General features: G+C 40.5%; 1 protein-coding gene across 1 annotated transcript; it reads left to right on the top strand.

The window, feature by feature from the left end:
* The first annotated feature begins 17,070 nt into the window (after window positions 1-17,070).
* Window positions 17,071-17,211, top strand: MRLN (myoregulin). The gene has a single exon (XM_027771261.1). The coding sequence runs from the start codon at window positions 17,071-17,073 to the stop codon at window positions 17,209-17,211; it is 141 nt and encodes a 46-aa protein (XP_027627062.1).
* The last annotated feature ends 4,865 nt before the right edge of the window (window positions 17,212-22,076 follow it).

Raw genomic sequence — 22,076 nt, 5'->3', positions numbered from 1 at the left:
AAGATGAGGTCATTAGGTGGGCCTTAATCCAATATGACTGATGACCTTTTAGGAAGTAGAAAAGAAGGAGATGCTCGGGGAGAAGGCAGTCATGTGGTGAAGGAGGCAGATACCGAAGTGCTGAGCACAAGCTGAGGAAGGCCAAGGACTGCTGGCGATTACTGGCGGCTAGGAAGAGACCATGAAGAATCCTCCCTGAAAGCCTTCGGAGGGGATGTGGCCTTACTGACACCTTGATTTCAGATTTCTGGCCTGCAGACCTGGGAGGCAACACATTTCTATTGTTTTACATGACCCAGTTTGTGGTATTTAATTATGGCAGCCCTAGGAAGCTAAGACCCTTAGTCATGGCTTAGTTAACTGAGCTAGACATCAGACCTGAAAGAAGACAGAACAGAGTCCTGCTTAAATACACCTTGCATCTTCCCAGTCCAAGGACTCCTCTCTCATTTAACCCTTAATTCAGGAGCCAAGGGAATGTCAGCTAAGAATCTCCACTAGGGGGATGAAGGAAAAACAAAAGAGCCAGAGTAAAGTCTTTTTTGCCTGAAAGGATCAAGGTAACTCCTTATCTTGTGACAACAGACCACCTCCCAGAGCACTGGATTGGGAGTTGTGACTCGCCACTGTGAATCCCCTTTCCCAGAATACAATGGACCTGAGAAACTAGTATGACTATCTGGGTGAAGACAGTGGGGTCCAATCATGGACAGCACTTCATGGACACAGCTCCAGAAACCTGTCAAAGAAAAGCAAATCCAGACTCAGGTAAAAAGAGACCATCTTTTTTTTTTTTTTTAATAATTATTTATTTTATTTATTCATTCATTTATTTTTTAGTTTGACCAGAGAGAGACAGAGGGTGATGGTGAGAGAGGAAGTGAGAAAGTAAGCCACCAGATTCAAGACTTGAACCCTGGTCGGCCATGTGGGAGTGTCCAGCACCTTAACTACCACACCACCTGCTGGTCCCAAAAGAGACCATCTTTGAAAAGACTCTGTCATAGGTGGTTGCTAGGGGCTGGATGGGAGAGGGGGAGAAATAGGGAGTTGTTTAAAGGGTATGAGTTTCGGCTCTGCCAGATGATCAAGTCCTGGAGATCCGTTATACAATAATGGTGAAACCCTGCCAAAGGTACCTGTCTCTTTCTTTCTTGTTCAAGGAATAAACTTCTAAAAATTTCTATTTGTGATTTATTATATATATATATATATATACACACACACACATACATAAATACATACACATATATAACAATAATGCATGAACATATTTATAATAAATAAATATGTAACTATATTGAGTAGATACTCAAAAAGTATTTTTTTAACCTTCCTTCCTTCTGTGAGAATAAGAGACAGAGAGACAGCCACCCCTGCAAGAGTCCCCATGCCATGATCTACCCCCAGCCTCCTAAACCAGAACAACAGAAATACACGTCTGATGCACTGATGCACATAAGGAAACCTCAGGATGTGAACCTGGACCCTCCCATGTGACTTCGGAGCATTTTGTAACTGCTGCATGAGCACAGCTGGCCAAATACTCAAAAAATTTTAAACTGATCAGAGTATGAAAAACACTATTTGAGGGCTCTATATCTACTCTACTCCTCCAACTATTAAACTGGTGGCCACTGGTTTATTCATTTCTTTTTTAAGCAGTTGTCTCAGAAGAATAACTGCCAATTGAAGATTATAATGAGATGTCCACCCCAGCGAAGGATGAAGTGTGAAAAAACAGTTACCAGGTTCAGGTGTTTGGCAGCTGGAATGAAGCAACTTAACAAACATTGTTCCATACAAAGACATATAAGGTATCTTTATGTATTTCAATAACTTTTGCCAAATTGTCAGGCTGTTAACACTTTAGACAAGTAGAGCCAGTGTTTAATGTAATTGAGGCCCAAAAGACACTCTGTTAATAAGCTAAGCAATTTGATGTCAGTTATTGGGGGGGCAGGCACAAACTTGGAACTTTTTTTGAAGCATAGATTTTTAAAAGAGGAGAGCCACTTAAGACAGACGTCAGTTCAAGATCTCACTCCAGTCTTACCATGCCAATTCCACAGGTTTCCTTTTATACATGATGTGTCCCATATCTGCCCCCTCAGTCCCGTGTATACCTATACTTTTCCAGGATTTTTTTAAATTATTTTTTTATTTTAGAGATTTTTGCTATAGGATGTGTGCTTCTGCCAGAGAGACAGAGAGACAGAAAGTGAGAAATCACCCCCTGGGAGGATGGCAATGCTACAATCCCTTCTCTTCCATTATTCTCTTCTTGGGATTTTGGGTACACACACACACACACGTGTGCACACACGCCCAGTGTGAGTTTCAGGCCACCAGGTCCAGGACTTGAACCATGGTCAACTATGTGGGACTCCAGCGACATAACTATTATGCCATCTGCTGGGCCCCCAGGAACTGTTTTGGAATCCTTAAGGGAAGGAAGCTGATAGATTCACAGGTAAACAACCTAAAAAATTAGAAATATATATTTAAAAATCTATTTGTTGATATATTTTTAAAAACAGGGAAATCAAAGTAAATAAGGCAAAATGCATACATTTCAAAAGATACTTTGATGTCCAATGAAAAGCATTGTTCTGAAGAGTAAAGGATAACTTAATATTGTGTTTTTCACCATTGTGGATCATTTTGTTGATTAGTTGACCTCCTAGAATATTTGACATGAGTGTCTCTGAATTGTGGAGGTGCTGATCCCCTCCTCACAGGTCATTTGAGCTGCTGTGTGGGTACAAGTATATTCTTATTACAGTTTAGTCCACCTGTGTCCGTCAATTCCTTTCCATTTGCCTCCTCCTGCGACACTCTGGCTCATGTTTCTTCATAAAGCTCTAAGCCAGTTATTAATAACAGTCCAGTGAGCCTCCTGAGCCACCAAGAGCATATGGTGTTTTTCACAAAAGAGGGAGAGATCATGCCCTTGGCTTTGGACTTTGTTTACTGAACTCCAGAACAGTAAGTTTTATTTTGTTTTTTGTTTTTTGTTTTTGTTTTTGTTTTTAAAAAAAAGCATAGCATTTTAAAATGCCAATATAGGAGAAAAGTTGAGTGTGACTTTAGTTTGCTTCTGGTACAGGGAGAATTCAGTAGGTTAAAACTTGTGAAGACTCCCAAAGCCTGTTTCCATTCCTTGCATTTCAGTATTTCTCCAGTTTTTATAAGGCTGGTTATAGAGAGGTTAATGCATTGGAGTTACATTCCTTTCATTTCTTTTTCCGCTTCCTAAAGGCAGGAGGAGAAAGGATTAATACTCTACGAACTTGACCAAGCCCTGAGGTTGCAGCTTGATATTTCCATGCCCTGTGATTCTTGATTCTTTTTTTTTTTTTTTTTTTTGGGGAGCTTTTTCCCATCGGGGGGGTGTGTTGCTATAGGGTGCGTGTGCTCGCCAGACAGACAGAGAGAGAAACAGAGAGACAGAAAGTGAGAAATCACTCCCCAGGGGGGGATGGTCACGCCGCAATCCCTTCTCCTCCATTCTCCTCTTGGGATCTTGGGCACACACGCACACGTGCCCGGCTTGAGTTTTAAGCCACCGGGTCCAGGAAGCGAACCGTGGTCGACTATGTGGGAGTCCAGCGACATAGCCATTACGCTAACTGCTAGTTCCCCTCTGTGATTCTTTAAAAATGAAAGACAGAAAGAAAGAAAGAAAGAGAGAGAAAAAGAAAAAATCCAGTGGTTATAAAGAGAAGCTTCACATATGGAGAGTATACACAGGGGAGAGCTAGACAGGAGACCGGGGCCCTTCTTATTTTTCCATGTTCCAGGTTTGCATCAGGGAGGACATCTGTCTTGTTCCATGGATCCATTGCCTTGTTGTTTTTTAGCCAAAGACTTTGTCTTTGCAGCCTTCTTTATAATGGTTGTTTCTGGGAGTCCTGCAAAGTAGGTCACTGTGTTTTCTGTCTGGAAAAGGAGGATCCTGAAGCCCAGAAGGGCTGATGCTCTGCGTGGTCCTTGTGAGCAGAGCTGAAACCTGACACTCTAATCTTTCTTCAGGACCATAGACTAATTTAGCTTTCTGCTCAGTTACATATGTTTGGTTGTTGAGAGTGTGCATCAGGCTTCTAAATAAAATGTGGAAGGGGGCATTACAGTGAATCCAAAGGAGGCAGGTGCATGCCTGGTTTGGAGCACTTTCAAATTGTGTGACCTTCATCAAGTACTCGACCACTGGGAGCCTCAGCTCCTCTCATTTGTGAGGTGAGAATCGGGGGGGGGTTACTCGTTAGAATCTGGGGGGGGGGGGTTACTCATACTGTATATAAGGGGTCATGTATATTGACAGTTTTTTTAACATTATTTATAAAGTATCTCACGCAAATTTTTCCTAAATCTTACTGATCATTTCTCATTTGTTTTTAATTCAAGTCCAGGGCTGCTAAATTTTGTCTCTGCAGGATTGGAATGAAGTAGGTGATATGTATTTATTGTATATATGGTGATACATATATATGATATATATAAGTAGGTGATCTCTCTATGTGTGTGTGTGTGTGTATTATATATATATATATATTTTTTTTTTTTTTCTTTAGATAGAGGGAGCCTTAAGGTGTTGCACTTCTGGGCCTTACAGAGCCATTGCTTAGGACACACACAGGGAGGAGACCTGAAAAGGAGATTGACTCAAGAGCAAGACCGTCTTTTGGTCAGATTTACTCATGAAATGATTTCTCTCCCCAACGGTATTAATAGCTCTGGACCCTTGCTAAGCTAGCACTGTGTCTTGCACACAGTAGGAATTACACACATGGTTTGCAGAATGGAAGCTTGTAGAGGAAAAATGATCTTGTCAGAACTCTCAACTTAGTATCTCTCATTGTTCCCAGTTTAGATCTAGAACCTCTAAATGTTGTCTTTGCAAGGAAACTAATTCAACCTGTGGAGACTCTATTGGATTTTGACTCCTCTTGATAACTTCGCTTTTAGGATGATATAAGCCATGGTCATGCTGAGGGCAGGTGGATTGGAGGATCGTCTACTGTGAGCAATTCAAGACATTTGGCTGCAGCTAAGACTAATGGTGATGGGGAGCCTCCAAACCAGGGTTTTTTTAAAGAGAGAGTTTTTTTGTTTGTTGGTTTTGTTTTGTTTTTGTTTTTGTTTTTGTTTTTTGCTATATGGTACATACACTCACTGCGGAGAGAGAGAGAAAGAGAGAGAAAGTGAGAAATAACCCCCCCTGGGAGGATGGCCACACTGCAGTCCCTTCTCCACCATTCTCCTGTTAGGATTTTGGGCATGCACATACATGTGCCTGGCGTGTTTCAAGTTGCCGGGTCTAGGACTTGAACCATAGTCGGCCATGTGGGAATCCAGCACCTCAACCTCTGAGCCTCCTGCTGGCCCCAGTCCTCCCAAAACAATTTTAAAACATAGCTTATTATTTTCAGGGCTGGCAGGTGACGTGGTGTTGAGGGAGCTGAACTCCCTCGTGGCTGACTACAGTTCAAGTCCCAGACCCGGAGGCTTTCTCTCTCTCTCTTTCTCTCTCTCTCTCTCTCTCTCCTTTCTCTTCCCCACTCTGGTCAAATTAAAAAAAAAGTAAATAAATAAAGTTAAATAAAATATTTCTTTATAAAAAATAAGCTATTATTTTCATAGACTCTCCTGCTCTATTAAATCAGATTCTAAAATTTATCTTTCAGTCATGTGCATCTATGTTTTCAAAGAACTGTTTTTCCCAATTTGTGACATTAGATTTGATTTCATGTGTCTGGATAGGACAGAAAGGGGGTTCTCTCAGAGAGCACCTGCTTCCCGAAGCTTTGCCCTGTACCTGAAGGGTCATGATGATATTTTTGTTTTCCTCTATAAGCTTTTATTCTGCGACCACAATTGTAATTCCTACTGTGTTCAGAATGCAGCAAGTTGTTTATAGCTATTAATATCATTGGAGAAAGAAGTCATTATTTGAATAAATCTGTTCAAAGTCAAAAATGGTCTTGCTCACAAGTGAGTGTTTTTTAGGTTTTCTCCTTGGGTGTCCTCTTCTAAACAACGACCTTGTGAGGCATAGAAGAACAACATTTCAAGGTCACACCACATTCTTCCTACCAAAAAAAAAAAAAAAAATGAACGCCTACTTTGTTCCAAGCCCTATGCTTTGTGCTAGGGATATAATTTCCGCATTAAAGAAGGTCATCTTCTTTTACTTAAACTTGAAATTTGAAGTTTGTTTTTAAGAAAGATTTTTGCTGTAGGGCATGTGTGCTTACTGAAGAGAGCGACAGACAGACAGAAAATGAGAAATCACACCCCAGGAGGGGATGGCCACACCACAATCCCTTCTCCTCCATTCTCTTCTCGGGATCTTGGGCACACACGCTGTGAGTTTCATGCCACTGGGTTTGGGTCTCAAACTGCTGGTGACTACATGGGAGTCCAGAGACATAACCATTACACCATCTAATGGTCCCCGAAATTTGAAATTTTATTCCCTTTTATTAGCCATCTATTATTATTATTATTACTATTTTACCAAATTTGACCCTAAGTAACATGCAGCTGGTCTCAGAAATCAAATTTTCACCTGACAATATAAAATTACTAACAGCAAATTTATGGCAAGGAGTCTGTGTTGCAGGAAAACCAGGTATTTCAAAGGTTTTGCTGAGTGCTTCCTAGAACTCAAGTGCAGAGATTCTCCACTCCTCACTCCCCAACCTCATACAGGTTGGACATCTGAGTTCTGCTGAGGAAAACCCACAATGAACACACTCACCCCATGTGCTCCACTTCTATCACCTTGTACCACTTGAAGGGCAAGTGTTGGGTGACATCACTGTGCTGGGGTGCCCTAAAAGACTTGCATAGCTAGTCCCCAGCCATACTGCTGGGCGATTCCTCTGGCCTTGTAAGAATGTGCTTCAGCAGTGATTCATAGAGAGGTCTGGGAAGCTTGGCAAAGAGAAGATTGATAATATGTTGATTATTCTTGTTTCAGAATAGTTCTTAAGGTTAAGCGCCCCTAACTGAATAATTTATGTCTCCTTAGGGTTGATACACAATCTGTTTAGGGCAGGAATGCAGTAGCTGAAAATCTGTCTTCAGGAGTCCTAGTAGTGGATGATTAAGAGGACATACTTGTTCATGTGTAGAAAATACAGAAAAATAGTTCATTTCAGAGCCAGGATATCTGCTTAAAACATTTGAAGCATGAGTTAGGAAAGTCCAACTGGACAGGTGTTGTCAATGAAAGCAAGCATGAGAGATGCAGTCAAACAGGAAACAATGTGGGAAGATGATGAAGGTAGAATCCTGACGAGTCTAGGACGCCCCTGCCCCCGGGGCCTGTGGAGAATCAGGCGGGCCCTCATGAGTGATGCCAGGCAAGCCCACATACCACTGCTCTCGTGTGGGTGTGTCTGTCTCAACTTACCAGGGTTGTCCATCTCTTAAGGACTGTTTGCTTCCTCTCAACCATTGGAGCTACTCTCTCTCTCTTCATCCTAGTTGGGCTGCAGGTACGTGATTGTCTTTCTGATTCTGCTGCATCATCTAGCTAACCATTATCTATGGGGTATCAAGAGTATGCTTATGTTTTTACCAGACTGCCATATTGCAGTGACTAAGGATCCAAGCAGATCTCAGTCCAAATTTCTGGTTGTTTTTTGGTAAGTTTGTGACCTTGTACAGCTTACTTCACCTCTCTGGACTTCAGTCTCTCCAGCTAAGGGAATAGTGGTATTACTATTCCTCCTCATAAAGTTATCTGAGATTAAAATCAAAGTGTGTAGTGTAGGCACTTAAGTTATAAATAAAATCCTTGCCAATCCCTGCAACACAGATATCACTATTCTGTTCTCCAGATGAGGTTGCATCTGAGGTTGAGTGCCCTGACTAGGCTACAGAGTTAATACTGGCCACAGTCAGGATATAAAACTGGTTCAATCCAGCTCCATGTCCCATGCTTGCTCCACACTCTGCTGACCAACCATCTGTGACAAAACACATGTTTATTTTCAGTCGAAGTCCATTTTTCAAGTTTCTTGCCTTGTGGACCTAATCTGTCAAATTTCCCAGCTCTCACTTGTGATTTACTTCATTCTAGACTCTTTTTTTTTGGGGGGGGAGAAGTTTTGCTATAGGGTGCCTGTGCTCACCAGAAAAACAGAGAGACAGAAAGTGAGAAATCACCCTCCAGGGGGGATGGCCATGCTGCAGTCCCTTCTCCTTCATTCTCCTCTCAGGATCTTGGGCACACATGCACATGTACCCAGCATGAGTTTAAGCCACCAGATCTGGGACTCGAACCACAGTGGACTACATGGGAGTCCAGCAACATAGCCATTACGCCAACTGCTGGTCTCAAGACTTTGGTTTTATATTAGCTTAAATCAAAGATGGGCAGAGGTGATGGAAGTAGAATCTCTCCAAATAGCCATGTCTGGCGAAACACAAAACCCAGTTGAACATGAATGTTAAAAACCTGTGGAGGTAGGGAACCAGTAGTCAGCATAATGGCTATGTCGCTGGACTCCCACGTGGTCGACCGCAGTTCACGTCCTGGACCCAGTGGCTTAAAACTCATGCCGGGCGCGTGTGCGTGCGTGCCCAAGATCCCGAAAGGAGAATGGAGAAGAAGGGACTGTGGCGTGGCCATCCCCCTGGGGGGTGATTTCTCACTTTCTATCTCTGTCTCTCTGGTGAGTGCACAAGCCCTATAGCAAAAATCTCAGGAAAAACAAACATGTAACTTGAACTCAATTTTTAGAAAATTACAGAACACATAAAATTATTTGCTATTGAATATGCCACAATGTTTAGTTAACCTCCAAATGTCTCAAATCTGAGTTTAGTGGAGGCAAATCTCCATTACGTAGTATAAAAGTAGCCCATCCAACAGGACACGTCTATCCTAAACCTTGTAAATCCTGTGCCAAATTGTTGCTTTCTGACAACTTGACTTGGTGCCCAAAATTATAAGCAAAAAGCAAAACCAAAAACGTCGATAAGAGAAAATTCTCACATGATTTCTCGTTTCTAAATGATGATTGAATTGAATATAAACTTTCTGGGAAATGAAAACTTTTTTTTCCTGTGGAAACCAATTAAAACACTCAACTTTGGGGTTTTCTTTTGTAAATTATTTGCTGGGAAAAGTAGACTTACTAAGTGGTTTTCTTGTTAGAATTGTCATAGGAACAAAATGAGCTTTCTGCCTTCCAAGAATACTTCAACTTTAAGTGCAGCGACTAGGTCAGTATTGGTTGAGAACTAATTAGTGTGAGAGACCATGAGGCATTGTGATCCAGGATCATAAGGCCATCCTTCCCTTCTAGGAAGACCACAGATGTCTATGAGGTGGTACATGGAAACAACCAGAATGTAAGGTGGTGTCTGGCAATATGTTACAGACAAGTGCAACACAAATATTCTATCTGAGGAAGTCAAAATGGGTCACAGAGGAGGTAGCATTGAGTCTCAAACACAGGTAGGAGTTTCATGGTTTGCGTGTTCAGATGGAATGAGAAAAATGCTTTGTTCAACTGGCATAGTTTAGCAGGTAACATGCTAGACTGTAATTTAATAATAGTCACTTTCATTTGTTAAGTGTTTGCTGTGTAGGCACAAGTATTATCTCATTGGATCATCACATTGCTCTAAGAGGTAGATGAATCCCTGTTTTATAGAAATGCTAATGGAGACACACAGAATTAATGTAACTGCCCCAAGTCTCATGCTAAGTTGTACCCCTGAGACTCAAACTCTATTGGTCTGATTCCAGACCTGTCTCTCACACACCATGTCCTGGAAGCATTCTTGTTATTTCTATCCAGTTAATGTAAAAGAGGTCAAGAGGAGAAACTTGTCAGTCACAAGGTAACCAGTGGTTAGAAACTATAATAAACAAGAATAAAATGAATATTGAAAGATAATAAGAATAGGGGCCAGCAGGTGGTGTGGTGGTTAAGGTGTTGGATTCTCACGGGACTTACTGCTGTTTGAGTCCCAGACCTGGCAGCTTGCTTTCTCACTTTCCCTCTCTTTCTCTGGTGAGTACCTGTGCCCTATAGCAAATTAAATAATAATAATAAATAAAATGAAATAAATTCCTTTTTTTAAAAAAAGAAAGATAATAACTGTACTTTAAGCTAACTCCATTACTAGATAGTAGCCCATAGATGTGATCTGGGGAATATCCCATTTGCACTGGGCAGATTGTTTTGATGTGAATAAATTAGCAATTCACTGTTGTACAGCTATTTTGGCAAATTCATGGTTATGGGGCCGAGGGCTAGCTTTGAAGACCATCCATCCCGTGTTGCACAAGCAGTTCACATAAATAGAAAGAGCTAGGACCGAAGAAGGATAGTGGCTGTTAATCATTAAGATGGGGATATTTACCTTCAATTGCCCAAGTGTGGTCAATTTCTATTGTAATATAGATCTTTTCCAAAGTAGCTTTCCATGTGAAAATGTTAATAAAGCAGTAGAGTTGAAAGAGGGTGGCACCTGGGGGCTGGAGTCCATGTTAATATTTAAACTTCACCACACAATACTTCAGCGGTCTTGGGTTACTCATATCCTTTACGTTATAACACACAGCCCAGGCCTATCATATAACAGACCCCTACTAAACAGTAGGGATTATCATTTCCTTAGGTGACTTATCAAGCAAAAATGGACAGATTTTAAGCATGTCTCATTTTTCAACTTGTATCTCTAGGGAACTTTTATCAATATTATCTTAACTGTTAGATATTGATGGAAACAGGAGTCAAATTTAAAAATCCTAGTTAAAAAGGGAAATATTTTTGAAATGTTGACTCATGTGTTTAAGACTATAAACTTGAATCCAATGAAAAGTGTTTTTCTTTTGATTGAAAAAGAGACTTTGCGGAGTATGTTCTGTTCTTTGCCTTGGCCCCAAATCCACACCTAATAAGGGGAAGTGGCAGGGGTTGAGTGAAATTGAGAAAAGGGTGAAGTCTTATAACTAGCAATACTTTTATATAACAGAGAATTTTTGTTTTGTTTTGTTTTTGCCAGGGGACCAAGCTATTTAGAAAATGTGTCCTTCTTATGGGCCCAGGAGTCAGCATTGATTTGAGAAGCTCTTTTTCTATATAATACAAGGTAGTTAATGTTTTTTAAAAATTTTTTTTGGGGGGGGAGGTTTTTGCTATAGGGCACGTGCGCTCACCAAAAAGACACAGAAAGACAGAAAGTGAGAAATCACCCCCTGGGGGAATGGCCATGCTGCAATCCCTTCCTCATTCTCCTCTTGGTATCTTGGGTATGCATACACATACGGCCAGCATGAGTTTAAGCCACCAGGTCCGGGACTCGAACTGTGGATGACTACATAGGAATTCAGCTACATAGCCATTATGCCAACTGCTGGTCCCCAAGGTAGTTAATGTTTCCAAAGCAAGAATCTACTAACTGTTGTCAAGGCAAAGAATAGAAAATACAATGAAGCCAGCTCTCAGAGACCAAGTGTTAGTCACTGACCATATGCCTGACTTACTTGGTGGGATACCATTTTCAATTATCGAATAAGCTGCAAACAGGTTAATTAGAATTAGACCATTTGTACCTAAGTCTTGATAGAGTCAAAGGAGAAGCAAAAAAAGAAATGCTTGAGAAACCAGATGAGAGAGAATCTAGGCGGGGCCCATAGCACAGCAGTTAAGTGCTGTGTCTAGAAAACTGAATCTCACATGGCTGACATAGTTCAAATTCTGGCCCCAGTGGCTTGAAACACACTTCATGTGTGTGTGCTTGCATGTCCCTAAATACTCATGGGATGGAGCCATAGAAGAAAAATTATTATGCTGTGATCATGCCCCACTGGGGAGTGCATTCTCTCTCTCTGAAAATTATTTGCCATTATTTGGCAATTCATAAAAAGGGACAGAGAATACATTCTTTCAGTACAACATTCTATTCAGTAATAAATATGGCAGAGCAAAGCAGTTAAACACCACCCAGAGAAAGCTGGATTTCACATGGCCAACCAGAATTTGGGTCTCAGCTCTGGCAACTTGCAAAACATGCCAGGTGTGTATACTGGTGTTCCTAGGATCCTGATGAGTTGGAGAATTGGGAAAAAAGGACCTCAGCCTTTTTTTTGTGAACGAGAGTTCAGTCTTGTTCATAAGTTATATATTTTCATTAAACTGTTTCATTGATAAGTTTAATTTTCCTTTTGCTCATATTTGCTACAGTGATGGATTTGACAAAAAATAAAATCATTAGGGACCAGCAGTTAGTGTAATGGCTATGTTGCTGGACTCCCATGTAGTCGACCGCAGTTCAAGTCCTGGACCCGGTGACTTAAACTCACACTGTACGCATGTGCGTGCATGCCCAAGATCCCAAGAGAAAAATGGAGGAGAAGTGATTGTGGCATGGCCATCCCCCCTGGGGGGGTGATTTCTTGCTTTCTGTCTCTCTGTCTTTCTCTTTCTGGTGAGCACACGTGCCCTATAGCAAAAACCTTTCAAACAAACAAACAAACAAAAATCATTAAATACTGCTTTTAAATATATGGAGAGGGGGAAAAAGGCCACTAGTACTGGGACTCCTTTTTTTAGTTTTCTGCACTTATTTAGGCAACATCCTTTTAAAGGAGAGGATGTGAGAAAGAGAACATTAAGCAGAAAAAACAATATGAAAGATAGAAACAGCAAGGAAAAATGTCACCCATATTCCTTCCACCCAAACTTAGTCTTAACTTAGTCTTATGATTATTACGGACATTTGTCTGTAGTCCTCTCTGGTCTTCTTCTTTTTTTTTTTTTTTAAAGTTTATTTCTGATATGGAGTCTAAGTATATTCCAAAAAGCATATAGAACTTATATGTGGAGTTTAACAACTAGTTAAAAAGTAGTTGTCAATGTAACCACCACCCAGGACAGGAACTGAAACATGGCAGGGAGCTCCTACTTATCATGTCCCCTCTCCTCACTAAAGTCACCGCCATCTTGATTTTATAGGATCCAGTACATTTTTTTCTATTTTTATTTATTTATTGTCTTTTATTTTATTTTATTTTTTTTATTTTTTACTATAGAGTGCGTGTGCTTGCCAGAGAAGGACGGGGGGTGGGCAGGAATGAGAAATTACCCAACAGGGGGATGGCCATACCATAATCCCTTCTCCTCCTGTCTCCTCCTGGGATTTTGGGTACTCATGTACATGCACCTGGGGTGATTTTCAAGCCATCAGGTCTGGGACTTGAACCATACAGCCAGCTATGTGGGCTCCAGCACTTTAACCTCCACACCGCCTGCTCCCCACCAGTCCCTTTCTTTACTTGATAAATTTACCACCTGCACCATTGCCATCCATATTTGCATCCCTATGTCATACACTTAAACTGCTTTTTCGCTTAAAAATTAAAATGAAAAATTAATTTGCTAGGGGGCACTTAAGCTAACTGGAGAGAGCCAGAGAGAGCAGGAAAGTGAGAGCATCCCCTTTGAGGGATGATCATGCAGCAATCTCTCTCTTCCATTTCACTCTCCTTTTGGGATTTTGGGAATGCACGCACATGCACTGGGCATGTTTTTCAAGCCACCACCAGGTCTAAGACTCTAACCATCAACGTGGCCATGTGGGATACAGCAGATGCCATCCACTTCTTTAGGGACATACCTGGGAGTATAGTAAGTAGTCTTAAGTATGAGTTGTATTCATATTTAAATATTTTAACATATTCTAAGTGGTTTTTCCATGATTTCACATGTTACCCATCATTTTAATGGACAAATGATAGTTCATTTGTGACTGAGTCATTGTTTAACCAGTCTCCTATTATTGCTTCTATTTTTTTTTTTTCTATAATAAAAATGACACAGTGGATCTGATTGGTGATCACATGCATGTGTTCATTTTGTAATCTCATTAAGTGTATGTCTGTTTGCTATGGCTTCTTCACTTACAATTTCTCCACTCTTCTGTACGCATAATATACTCCAATGAGAGGAGCTGACTTGGCCCAGCTGCAGGGGCACAGGCAATATCGTGCTGCTTTGCAGTGTTGGAAACTGCATGGCCAACCACCAGAGTGAATCCTGGCTCAGTCTGAAACAGCCTGGTGTACTTGCCCCAGTCTCAGCCTGATGAGACATGCAGGAGTACTGGGCTCGCTTTCCTTCTCTCTCTCTCTCTCTTTTTCTCTCATGAAATAAAGAAATAAAAATTCTTTTTTTCAAAGGATGTGGTGATAGGGGAGGGGCAAATAGGCTACAATGAACATTTTCAAGCAAAATCTTTTTAATTTAGTGTGTCATTAGTATAGATGACTTGAAGGGGAATTACATAGTTAAAGGGTACAGCAATCATGTTATATAGCCTTTTCTTTTATAATAAGTTATTCCTCTAACATTTCTAATTTTTTTTGAGAGATTTTTGCTATAGGGTGAGTGTGCTCACCGTAGAGACAGAGAGAGAGAGACAGAAAGCAAGACATCACTTGCTGGCAGGATGGCCACACTGCAATCCCTTCTCCTTTATTCTTCTCTAAGAATTGTGGGCATGCAAATACTCACACCTGGTGTGAGTCTCAAACCTCTGGATCTGAGACTTGAACCGTGGTTGCCTACATGGGAATCCAGCTATGTAACCATTATGCCATCTGCTGGTCCCCTAATTTTTCTTTAAATGTGATATAAAAATCTTAAAACTTATGCTGCTTAACAAAAACAGATACACAATCTCATGAGTCACAAAGAGAGTTACATAGAGAGATTTTATTTTTGCCAGGGAAGATACAAAGCATTTGTTTAAAATAATTTTTAGAGAGTTATTTCTTTAAAAAGCCTGGTGAATGCTTGCCCTGCCAGGAAAACCCTAGAATGTAGCTTCATCTTTCTGTTAAATGTTCAGCTTTTAGCTCTACAGTTCTGTGATAAATTGAAATTAAAGTGTCATATTTTCCGGAGTCCACTCCTCCACAGCTGCTTCCTGTTTTCCCTCGAAGGTAATTGCAGAGTTTCTCTATGTAGACTCCCTGCCCCTTTGCTTCCCACATTACCTATCATCCAATAAAACCTTTTAACGTGCTTTGACACAGGAACTAAGGTTGCCAAGAGACCACCTGTGCTGAATGCACTTTGTTCCAGCAAGTGCAGACGGAGAGAAGACTGAGAAGCAGTGTTATCTGCTGCTACCTGGGATTAATTCAGGTGAGAAAGGGCTCTCTACGCACTCGTCAGTCCCCAGCACCTGTTTCCGCTCCTCCTCCTCCTTATTCCAGTCAATCACTTACTAATTTTGGAGTGCGTTGAAGGTACTCCTGGAAGCACAGGCTGAAAAAAACACAAGCTGGAGGCTGAGGCTGAGGCTGCAGGAGGGAAGCAGTCACTGCAAACCAGCAATGATGGTGTTATTTTTGCCCATCATTGCTGAAACCCAGGCAAAAGGAACTGTTGAGTGGAGGGAAAAGTCTAGGTGACTACTTTGCCGATGGTTGCTGTGTAATTTGGAGCAAATTATGATAGAAATCTATCTAGGCTGCTCCAAGTGGAGAAGGAAACGCTGACACAAATCCTTGTGGCCTCCTTTCTTCTTCCTTCCCTCTGAATATTCAAGCTGCCTTTTTGATTTTTGAGTGAAAATAGCAGATAAAATATTTTACTATCCAAATCATGCCCCATCGTTGATGTTTTCTCTTCAAAGAATTATTTCCTTAATTTTATTTATTTTGTTATCATATTTTTAAAATTTTGACCAGAGAGAAGCACAGATAGAGAGAGAGGGAAAGTGAGAAGGCAAGCCACTAGATCCGGGAATCAAATTGTGGTCGGCCATGGGGGAGTCCAACGCCTTAACCACCACACCACCTGCAGGCTTCTTGATGCTTAAGTGGAGCGTATATGAAGAACTTCGGTGTAAGGCTTTGAAGATGATTTGTCCTTGCATTCCCTGACAAGGAGTTAAGAATGGTTTTGAACTCTTTACCTGACGTTTGATAAAATGTTCCAACAGTGTCAAAAGTGGACTACAAATTAATACCTTTTTAAATTCCAGCTATGAAAAACAGCTTGTTTTATTAACAAAGACATGTGGAGTAAATTAAATGTTTGATGTCTTAGTGACGAAATCGTAAGAGGATCTTAAAGACAAAACCAATCTTTTTGTTTACTTTTTATTGTCATTGCCTGATTTTTCTCATGCCTTCAAATTCTCATTTTTCTGGTAATGCCAATTATACAGGTTAGAGGAATGACAACCTCACCAAAGCCTTTAAAAAGATTTTAAAGGACTGGGAACCAGCAGTTAGCGTAATGGCTATGTCGCTGGACTCCCACGTAGTTGACCGCGGTTTGCGTCCTGGACCCGGTGGCTTAAAACTCACGCCGGGCATGTGTGCATGCGTGCCCAAGATCCCAGAGGAGAATGGAGGAGAAGGCATTGCGGTGTGGCCATCCCCCCTGGGGGGTGATTTCTTGTTTTCTGTCTCTATGTCTCTCTCTGTCTGGCAAACGCACGCACCCTATAGCAAAAAAAAAAAAAAAAAAAAGATTTTAAAGGACTGAAGATATTCTATAGATAAAGTCATTACTGAAAAGAGAATGGTAAGTATAAAAGTCCCTTGAGCTATTTCTCCTAGAAGGCAATTTTGGTATATAGAAAACCTGTGATTGTGACAGTAAGTAGGCAAAGGGAGTAAGAGAAAAATATTTTAGTCCATCAGGGGGACGGAGATTTTAGTTCATAGATTGATTTGCAAATAAGTACAGTTTATTCCTTAGAAGATTGATCTTCACTTTTTTTCTCTTATACTGTCAATATTAAAGTTGAATGACTGGGGGGGGCGGCAAGTGGCATGGTGGTTAAAGGTGCTGGACTCCCACATGGCCTACCACGGTTCAAGTCTCGGACCTGGTGGCTTGATTTCTCACTTCCTCTCTCTCTCTCTCTGTCTCTGATCAAACTGAAAAATAATAATGATAATAATAATAAATAAAATAATTCTTTAAAAAAAAAGTTGAACGACTCAGGATTGTAAATGTGTTCATTTGAGGATATTTTTCTCTTTTTTTTTTTCCCCTAGGGAGCAAAAGTATTCTGGATATGACTAGTAAAAACTGGATATTAATTTCTACAACTACTCCTAAAAGTCTGGAAGATGAGATTTTGGGAAGACTTCTGAAGATTTTGTTTGTTATCTTTGTTGACTTAATGTCTATTATGTATGTTGTTATAACTTCTTAGAAAGCTTATTTCCTTTACATGTAAATTTCAAATTGAGTTTCAGTGAATAAAAATTTGTATTTTAATTGTGAGTATTTTCTTTTCTTTTTAGATTTTTTTTTTAGCTTTTGGTGTGTGCACTCGTGAGAGAAAGAGAGACAGTGAGAGAGAAAGTAAGGAAACCCCCAGGGAAGATGGTCATAACACAGTCCCTTCTCCTTCATTCTCCTCTCAGAATTTTGGGCATGCACATGATTTTCAAGCTGCCAGGTCCAGGACTTGAACCATGGTTGGCCAATTAGAAGTTCAGCGCCTTAACCACCATGCCACCTGCTGACCCCAGTGAGGTGTTTTTAGTTTGATGGCATTACTAACTTAATCTAAAAGCCAAAGGACATTACAATAAAAACATTGTGTATTGTTTAGTATCCTATGAAACATTCACATAAATTGAAGTGGATTTTTTTCTGCAAGAAATTGACACTATTGAATCATGAAACTTGTTTAACAAAGTTGTTATTTGGTGTATTGACTAAAATTTGTAGGTGAAATTATGAGTGAGGTTGAATTTTATAGGACGTATACCTATATGTCATTCTTTTGTTTACACATCAAGCTTAACATCTAAGGAGCATAATATTTAAATACAATAGACAATACTTGATTCCCATTTTCTCTTCTTTTTTCTTTCTTTTTTTTTTTTTTTATGAGAGAGAGATTTGCTATACAGGGCATGTGCCAGAGAGACAGAGAGACAGAAAGCGAGAAATCACCCCCCCCGGGAGGATGGCTATGCTGCAATCCCTTCTTCTCCATTCTCCTCTCAGGATCTTGGGTACATGCACACATGCACCCGGTGTGAGTTTAAGTTGCCGGGTCTGATACTCAAACCACAGTCGACTATGTGAGACTCCAGTAACGTAACCATTACACCATCTGCTGGTCTCCATCCTCATTTTCTTATACACATATTTCATCTGTTGGTAGGCATATTGTTTTTTTTAACTCTGGGCAATAAAGTAAGTGAAAGATATTTCTACCAATGAAGACTTAGAATTAGAAATGAAAATACTTAAAAGAGATTCTTTTGGGAAAAAGGCATTTGTAAGAAAAGAAGAGAGAACAGGGTATAACCTGTGTTGATTTCCTATCTGGAAATAAATGCTCACTGTATGTCATTTAATGTAGGGCTTATAAAAACTTAGGGGGTGGGTGTTTGTTGTCCCCATTTTACAGATGAAAAAACTGGAAGAATTATGCCAACTCCAGGCCTTAACTATGACATGGCAGAAGTGGATCTTCATAATTCATAATATCATGCTACCTCAGAAGGTAAATAACAATACAATAGGGAAAGGGTAGTTAAAAGTGAATGTGGGGACCAGCAGTTGACATAATGACTGTGTCGCTGGACTCCCATGTAATCAACCATGGTTCGAGTCCTGGAAACTGATGTTGGGCTCATGTGTATGCGTGGCCAAGATCCCAAGAGGAAAATGGAGGAGAAGGGATTGTGGGATGGCCATTCCCCCTGGGGGGTGATTTCTTGCTTTCTGTCTCTCTCTGTCTTTCTGGTGAGTGCACAAGCCCTATAGCAAAAAAGTCTCCAAAAAAAAAAAGTTAATCTGTAAAAAATCAACTTGTTTTTTAAAATAATATTTTGAGAGATTTTTGCTATAAGGTACATGCACTCACCAGAGAGACAGAGAGATACAGAGACAGAAAGTGAGAAATCACCTCCCTGGGTATGGATGGCTATACCTCAATCCTTTCTCTTCCATTCTTCTCTCAGGATTTTGGGCACTCATGTACCTGTGTCTGGTGTGAGTTTCAAGCTACTGGGTCTGAGACTCAAACCATGGTCAGCCATGTGGGAGTCCAGCACCTTAATCACTATACCATCTGCTGGCCCCTGCAATCATGTTTTATTCAAGTCCCTATTTCTTAGGGGGAAGAAAGAGCAAGTTCATCCCTTAATCATATTCAACTTGACAATACCTTCTCTTCCCTTGTTTTCTTAATTCCCTCATTTGCTGACAGTCAGTGTTAAAATGTAACTGTTGACTTGCTTTTTAAGTTTTTGAAAAACAAAGATCTTTCTGTCCTTCAGATTTTTTTGAGTTCTCCCATGCGATGCACGTACTTGACAAAATTTCGATTTTGTCCATGTAGTGACTATTTTCTCCAATTTATACTAATCATTAATGGAAGGTTTCAGAAGAGACCTAATGAACTGTGAAAGGAATCCAGACCTTTGAGACCTATTCCTTAACTGACTCTTCCTTAACCTTTCCATGGTGTTGTATATTTAACCGAAGAGTCAAACAGAACATTAATTGAAACCATAAGAGAGAATCCTCTTCTTTTTCTACCCTGTGCAGTCCCACACTGTGTAGTGACGTGGCTGCCAACGAAGGACCACGTATGTGGCAGTGCAGCGGTAGGCTATAGCACAAGGCCTAGGGGTAAGCAGGCCCCACCACCTCGGTTTGTGTAAGTGCACTCTACCATGTTTGCACAATGACAAAGTTGCCTCACAGTGAGTTTCTCAGGTTGTTTACCCATTGTTAAATAATAAATGGTTATATTTTTAGACTCTTTCTTTTGGATACAGAGGCCTCCTCCTGTTGTGGATGTCTTCCAACCTGCTTTAGTTGAGATGTGTCAGAGCCTATTATCAGGTTATTGACAGATAAAGGTCACATCTCAGGCAACACCCCAACTCCTCAAGCTTGGGGCTTCTAGGCAGTAGGCCACATGATTAGAAGCATCAACTCTGAAGCCAGACTGTCTGGGTCCAAGTTCTGGCTTCATCTCTTATAGCTTGGTAACCTTCTGTTTCAGTTTCATTACTTATTTTTTTTTTTTAATTTTATTTATTTATTTTTGGAGGGGTTTTTGCTATAGGGCATGTGCGCTCTCCAGAAAGACAGAGAGAGAGAGAGACAGAGAGATGGAAAGCAAGAAATACCCCCCTCCAACTACCCCCCAACCCAGGTAGAATGGCCGTGCTGCAATCCCTTCTCCTCCATTCTCTCAGGATCTTGGGCACACTTGCACACGTGCCTGGCGTGAGTTTAAGCCACCAGGTCTGGGACTCAAACTGTGGTCAACTACATGGGAGTCCAGCAACATAGCCATTATGCCAACTGCTGGTCCCTCAGCTTCATTACTTAGAGAATGAATGATTGTGTCAAAGATTTGTAGAGAGGATGAAATAGGATGACTAATGTAAAGTACTTAATACAAAGCTTGGCATATGAGAAAATATCAAGAACAATAGATTGTTGCCATCACTGGGATGGGAACAGAAATGAGGTGGTTCCCTTCAGATTGAGGGTTGGTCACCCTGCCTTCCTACACTTCTCCTTACACTTAGAATGACTTCACATTAACCCATCCCATTGGCCCAAGGATGTGATTGTGTTCCACTGGAACCTATGAATCAATCTGTTGCAGTCATTGGTCATACTGGTTGACTCCGCAGGTCTCCTTTCTTGTTGTTTTGGGACCTGGCAATTATAACTAGGTATCATAATGAAACCTAAAACAAGAAGAGATACATGATATGCATCCTTTTTTCACCAAGAAATAGGTCGATTTTTAAAATTATTTAATTTTATTTAGTCATTTATTTATTGTAATTTGACCAGAGAGAGACAGAGAGAGAAAGAGAAAGTGAGAAAGCAAGCCACCAGGTCTAAGACGTGAAACATGGTTGACCATGTAGTAGTGTCCAGCACCTTAACCACCCTGCCACCTGCTGGTCCCAAAAAATAGGTCTTTTTTTTTTAAAGAATATTTTTAAAACAATTATTTAACTTTATTTTTAATTATCATTTTAAATTTGAACAGAGAGAGAGAGAGAAAGGCAAAGTCAGAAAGCAAGCTGCCAGGTCCAGGACTTGAACTGTGTTTGGCCATATGGGAGTCTAGCACCCTTACCACCATACCACCTGCTGGCTCCAAGAGCTAGGTCTTCATATGAAGTATTGTGGTTTAGTAATTGGAAATAGGTCATTTTTCCTTCACCATTAAAAATATTCATTCAGTTCCTTTTTAACAGGTGTGGTAATGGGAAGCCAGGTCGAAGTAGTAAACAAAACAGTTCCTGCTCTCATGGAGTTCACAGTCTAGTGGGGAAAATGGATAAATACCCGAATGGTATAATTACAGTTGGAAAAGTATCAGGAAGAATATGACCAGTTTGTGAGGAAACATACCGTGACCAATGTGTCAAGGACTCTCGCAGCAGCCAGTTCTGAGAGCTTAGTGGATATGCAGAACCTGAGTACTCCTGAGATGTGCTGAACTCAGAGTCTGCAGTGTAATGAGGTCCACAGTGATTCACATGCATATCGTGGTTTGAGAAATCCTGGAATCTCACTGGACAAAGTGTTCCTGCATCTTGTTCCTCTGGCTACTGCATTGCTATGTGATCCTTGGGCAAGTTGCTTAACCTCTCTGGGTCTCATACACCTCTTGCTTTCAAATAAAGAGACAAACTAACCAAAATAGCATTAATACTGTTTTGCATGTTACATAGAGCTATTGTGAATGTTAAATGAACTAGACTGAAACTTACATGAAAATGCATAACAGAAAGGAGTCATACAAGCCTCAGACATTGCTGTAATCAGCCAGAAGACAGGAGTTGCTCTGTGAAGTAAGGGACCTACGTTTCCCTTTTGTAACATGAAAAACAATTGTTTTCGTAAATTAGAACAATATCTATGGCACATGCATATATGTATATATAGATAGATCGATATATATATATATATTTTTTTGATATAGATCTCTCTCTCTCTCTCTCTCTCTCTCTATATATATATATATATATATATATATATACACAAGAAGTTTCAATTACATAAAAAGTTTTT

Source organism: Tupaia chinensis, unplaced genomic scaffold (assembly GCF_000334495.1).
Source record: "Tupaia chinensis unplaced genomic scaffold, TupChi_1.0 Scaffold000199_1, whole genome shotgun sequence".
In the NCBI taxonomy this organism is placed as follows: domain Eukaryota; kingdom Metazoa; phylum Chordata; class Mammalia; order Scandentia; family Tupaiidae; genus Tupaia; species Tupaia belangeri.
This window is presented reverse-complemented; position numbering and strand designations above follow the sequence as displayed.